Genomic DNA, 6,279 nt, shown 5'->3' on the forward strand with positions numbered 1-6,279 from the left:
GTTCAGTAAGGATCCAGATTACACTGCCATCTCAAATTCTACAGGATATATCACCTAGTCCACAAAAACTGATTCAAGTGCGTAAATGAGCAAAGCAAGTTGAAACACCTTCGACTTCGAAAGAACACATCTAAACTAGAAAAATGCTGCAGAAAAAAAGTATAAGAAAGAAAGTAATAAAATGTGTCAAAACAAAGAAGGAAAAAAGACAAGAAAAGGACTGTTCAATGTATAGAAAGAAAAGCCATTCGAAGACTATCTTAGAATAGTGACGATATTCCATTAAAAATACTGTCAGATAATAATGAGAAAAGAAAGAGACTCGAAAAGGATAATTGTCTTGGGCGTGGTGGTGAAAATTACTACGAAACACTTCTCATCGAAGAGTTTCTTCATCGAAGAGTACATTCATGAGCTTTTTTGTTTTGTTTTCGCAGACAACAAACTTTCTTCTTTTGAATTTGATTGGTCTGAATCTAGGATTGGAGATTTATGTGGAGCATCTGGAAAGCAGCGTTTAAGCCTTTATCGTATAGGTACTATCCCGCACATACGCCAACTTTTTTTTTTTTTTTCCTACCTAATCTGATAGCCCTAGGGGCTATGTCAGCGTAACCCTAACTTTAGTAGGTGAGCTCACGGGGCTCAAACCTGGTGACGTTGCTAACACGAACCCTAGCAAGAGCCGTGCTTCGCAGAATCTACCACCGGATCGGAAACGCGACCCACTGAGAAGATCCGGCGAGAAACTCAGTGGGCTGTGTCTGAGAGTTAATTTACTCGTCGAGCCCTTCGTCGCAAGCGACGGGTTTGACGAGAACGGTGACCGGTGCTTGAAGTACCTAAAAGCACCGTTAGTGGATCGGGAGGATCCGAGATGACGTGTTTTGGGCGACGTCGACTGCTTTCCATTCTGTCCGCAGGATCGGGAATGTAGTTACCGGCGGCCACGATGAGAGGGTTCTCGTGTCGTGCCGCTTTATCGAAGTGGCGCATCGACGCCGACTGTAGATACTTACTGATGGACTCAAGTCCAGGTCGTCATGGAGGTCGACGTTCCTGACGAACCACGGGGCTCCGACGGCTATCCTGCAAAAACGGGATTGAATAATTTGGAATGATTTTAAGTGAGTGCGGGCCGAGTGAGCGAACACTACACTTGCATAGGTCATGACGGGGCGTATGCAAGTTTTGTAGAGTGTCACCTTATTTCTAAGGGACATTTTACTTCGCCTACATATCATCGGGTAGAGACGTCCTAGAATGAAGGCGGCACGGTCGCGTACCGTCTTGATGTGGGGGCGGAATGTCATCCTACTGTCGAGGGTGACGCCTAAATATTTGACCTTCGGGGCCCACGGTATGGGCTGGTCGAACATCGTGATTGGGCGAATGGCAGGGGCGGAGGTGTTGACGCGCCTAGTCGGGAGGGGGATGCTCAGCGTGGTGTTCGGAGGGCGACCCCTTTTGAAGAGCACCGCTGTGCTTTTCGTGGGGCTGATGTCGATGCGCCACTTCCGGAACCACTGTCCCATGGTGGTAGCTGCGGTCTGAAGTCGTCGATGAAGCAACGCCTTCTTCCTACACGAGTAGTAGATGGCGGTGTCACCGGCGAAGAGCGCCAGATGGGTCTCCGGAGACCGGGGTATATCATTGATATACAAACAAAATAGTAACGGGGAGAGGGCGGAGCCTTGCGGGACTCCGGCTGTGACGTGACGGGGCCGGGAACGCGTTCCCTCGACTCGATATCGGAACGAACGGTTCGACAAGTAGTCTCGTATGATGAGCACGAGTCTGTCTGGCACTCCCATGTTATACAGTTTGTATATCAAACCGTTGTGCCAGACTTTGTCAGAACACTAGTTGAAAAAGCGGCGCGACACGATTACCCTCTTACCGTGGCCGCCGTTAATTACATATCTGACCCAGGCGACAGGGTAAGACCAAGCCGATGTCACTCTACACGTCTTGACGGGTCTCCCTGATCCGCTCTCGGTGCTTTTAAGCTCTTCAAGCACCGGCTACCGTTCTCGATAAGGACGAAGAGTTCGACATGCAAAGTAAGCCCATAGACACAACCCACTAAGTTTCTCGCCGAATCTTCTTAATGGGACGCGATTCCGATTCAGTGATAAATTCTGCGAAGCACTAAACATGCATGCAGAGTTAGCTAACTCCCTCAGATTGATCCCTTGAGCTCATCTACCAGCCATAGTTTAGCCGGATCAGCCCCCCTACTCACGAATAGACAGGGAAAAATTTATTAAAAATAAACTGCCAGTATTAACGGAAGAAGGTAACAATTTTTCTAATGAAATCCACATAATATACTTAACATACGTCGCGAATGACTTCCACTATGAAGGAATAACATGACACTACAAATCGATCATCCTGTTTAGATGTATTTCTTCTTCCACCTTATCCAGGTCTTCTGATATAACTACCGGTCTCCAGGTACCTACCTTTTATAGACATATTGACCCGTTGATCGATTAACTTCACACTGGATTTGATACATTTATTGGAGGAATAAGAACCCCAATCTACCATTAAAGAGTTGATAGAATTCATGAACAAAAGGATCATTTGTTTTATCAAACCAAGAGGAGACAAAACCTCTTACTTAAAAAATTACATCTGCGAAACAATAATTTTTTTTTTAAACCATGTTTTGAAGTTTACCTTAACATAATAATTAAGTTGAGTTTTAAGCCCACTGAGTTTCTCGCCGGATCTTCTCAGTGGGTCGCGTTTCCGATGCGGTGGTAGATTCTGCGAAGCACTGCTCTTGCTAGGTCCAGTGTTAGCAACACTAGGTTAAAGCCCCGTGAGCTCACCTACACGTCAAGGAGAAGCTGAAATAGGCTCTTAAGACTATCAGCATAGGTAGGAAGAAAAAAAAAGAGTTTTAACAAGTTAGACTGACTTGGTAATGCAGTAGTTAGAGGCCCGGGCTCGATGTCCACATCCGGCAATCATTCGTGTGATCAGTCTCGAATTATAGGAGAATAGAACGAAAAAGGATAGATTCTTCCAAATACGGTATGGCAGAAGAATGATCGGTATCCCCCGACCGGCTAAGATAACAAATCTATCTAGGATATCCCTGATCCGTGATAGGGGGGACGCTGAAAAGACACGGAGTGCCCCCCTACGACCCACGCTGGTTCTGACCCAGCGGGGTATTTCGTAGGATAACCCATTCTAACCGGCGCCATCTAGGCGGGCTCCGGATAGCCTGCCGACCGAGAGGGCTGGTGGTCGTGGCGCCGACGACCGCCGGTCCGGCGTCCCGATGGGGAGGGTGATGGAAGAGATGTGATTCAAACCGAAACGTATTATTGCTTCACGGCAGAAATAGGTGGGGTGGTGGTACCTACTGTATGCGCGCGAGTTCATGTCCATCGGGGCTAGAGGCGACGCGCGGGGGACAGTTCGCCCCACCTTCGCCCGCCTGCCCGCTTTTGTCTGACGTCGAGTGTTGTCCGTGACGGTTGTGACGCGCGCTTACCGATATCGAAAATTTACGCTAACGCTATTGTGTTAATTAACCATGACTACTCCGCTTCCAACAAATTCAAATAGAAAAAAAGATACATACTGATTCCAACTCTGATCTGTCGGTTGTCTTTTCATTCAATAGTGATTGAATTGGAATTTAAAAAATGTTGTTCTCTATTAGAAATAAACAAGTAATTACTTATCACATTTATTTTATTTCATAAATTGCAAAATTACCACCACCATAAACCAACATTACCATAATTAATTAGGTCACAGCACTAGCGCATTCCTCAGGAAGGACATGAACACTCCCACGTATTTTAAAGGCAGGCGGCTTCGCACTCTTCTATAGTCTCAAAATTATTAGCATTCGCTTGGCAACCTCCGTAGATGAATTCAACGCATTTGTCCTCCGATGAATCGTAGGCATATCTGTAAGAAATAATTTTATCGCAAGATAACAATCTCAATTAGGGCTTATTTAAACCGGGATAGTCAATTTAGCGTGGTTCACTAACAAGGCCTCTGTCAAAGCACTGATTCATTCATTGAACTTTTAAGTTCGACAATGTATTCGTTTGCGGACTTTTTTTTTTCACTTTGTTCGCCAGTATTTTGAATTTTAGAATTATTAAAAAAAAGAACGATTGTTTGAAACAACATCAATTATAAATACCAAGAAATCTGAAATTTGGCAGACTAACTTGGTGGCGATTTAGTTACCGCCTTTGACCTCCGAGCCGAGAGTTGTGGGTATGTTTCCAACGTCAAGAAAAATCGTCTGATGACAACTCTATTTGCTCTTTGTCCGGGTTTTTAATATTTATGTATAGGTAGTATATATAATTCGACGCTTGAAAGGCAAACGTGACTAAGCGACAGTAACTGCTTTATACATAAATGATAGGCAAAAACCATATTCGATGCGCAAAAAAAAAATATTTCTAGGTCTATTAAAATCATTTCAATCCTACAGCTAGATTCGTTAAAATATAACTTTTTCAGGTATTTCAACTTTAAATTAGTCTACTGTAAAGTTCACACGTTGTCGCTTAGTCATGTTTGCCTTTCAAGCGTCGAATTATGCATTTATTTAAACGCATATAAGTATGTATAACCGTCTCTAGTTCCTATACTACTGAGAAACCTAATTTAGGGCTAGATGACCCTGTGTAATTTATCCCTGATTATTTGTTATTTACTTAAGGACGCGTTCGGTAACGGGCACAGCTTATCCGTATCCTAGGTCTGAAGTACCAATGATAGCAATTGAAGAAACTAATTGTTTTCATATTCAATACCCATCTAAGAAAAGTACATGAAAACTAACTAGTAATTTGATAACTTGTAACAATTATCAAGTGTTTGTTAACATTGAATAACTTTTATTAGTGTTGTTCCACTGTAAATTATATTTGCGATCGGTTTGAGTGTATAATTCAGTACAGTCGTGATACTAATTGACGTTTCAACCTTATCATTGTGGGCGTTATAATGTTTGCGGACTCTTAAGTCAGATGGGAGGTGAATTAAAAGCATAGAAAGAAAATCATATATTACCTTCGGAAACCGCCCCTGCAAGGGCCCGTCTTTATTGGCAGCAAACAATCAGCTGAAAACAAAGGTACAGTCGCGTCCATTATTATTTACTTTCACATACTGGGACTCGGAACCATCCATAATGATGTAAAGTATAAGTTCATAACACGAAAGTGGTTGTGAAGAACCAATAAACAATTTTTTTGTACAACGAAGCAAATTCCCTAACAATATTGTCCGTTCATTGACGATGAAAATGTTAAAAACTCAATAAGTTTTGATTTGCTTACGCCGAGCTTATTTTAAGCCCGGTACGATGGTAATAACAGCGTCAAACACGCACACAATTCAAAATATTGATACTGAAACACTCCATGTTAAATACACATTATTATAGCAATTAAAAAAAAGCCGAAAACATACTCTATTCTTGATGGGTGAATTATTGGAGCGACCGTAGCATAGTAAGCAAGGCGCTCCAGTGTGTCCAGTCAACTCGTATGAAAAAATAAAACTATACCAAGTTTCAAGACGCCTAGTTAACAGACTAATCAATTCCACGATAATGTAGTGATGTGACAGACCAATGCTTAGCTTAATTAAGCGAATTACAAATTAGTTTCTTTTTCCCCAACCTTTTGCTAGTAGCCTAAGAAGTTATTCCAGGTACGCCCAGACGGGTAGGTGAACTCACGGGTTCAACCTGAGAGGATTTGCTAACACTAGCCCTAACAAGAGCAGTGCTTCGCTGAATCTACTGCCGGATCAGAATTGCGACCCGCTGAGAAGATCCGGTGAGAAACTCAGTGGGCTTCCAAATTAGCTTATTTAAAAAACGGACTTCTGAGTCTAGACGGGTACGGACTACCATCGTGCCTCTTACTGCCATGAAGCCAACGTGCGTTCCGACTTCGGCATTGGCACAGCCATTACACCTAATCAGAGCGACTTTAACATCACATATCTAGGTGGGTGGTGGAGGTTTTCACATTATGACGTGCTTGGTTTTCGTAATTACTTAACACCAGCTGAGTCTTGAAATCGTCTGCTTATATAGAGCGATAAAAACACACACACACACACATTTACAACGAAGCAAATAAGATTTAGTAGCTTAAATACATGTATAAATACTCACGATTAGCGTTAGTGAAGGAAAATAAAAGAATTATTAATAAAAACGAAATGCTCGTGTATTTCAACATTCTGCAAGAAATGAAGATTCACTTT

At 42.7% G+C, this 6,279-nt stretch overlaps 1 protein-coding gene across 1 annotated transcript; it reads right to left on the reverse strand.

Moving 5' to 3' along the window:
* Positions 1–3,702: 3,702 nt before the first annotated feature.
* Positions 3,703–6,279, reverse strand: Spi1 (Kazal-type serine proteinase inhibitor 1). The gene is given in 3 exon segments (NM_001043579.1): positions 3,703–3,942; positions 5,071–5,122; positions 6,188–6,279. Coding segments are annotated over 3 exon segments (231 nt in total). The 5' UTR covers positions 6,255–6,279; the 3' UTR covers positions 3,703–3,830.

The sequence above is a fragment of the Bombyx mori genome, chromosome 25 (assembly GCF_030269925.1).
Source record: "Bombyx mori chromosome 25, ASM3026992v2".
Taxonomy (NCBI): domain Eukaryota; kingdom Metazoa; phylum Arthropoda; class Insecta; order Lepidoptera; family Bombycidae; genus Bombyx; species Bombyx mori.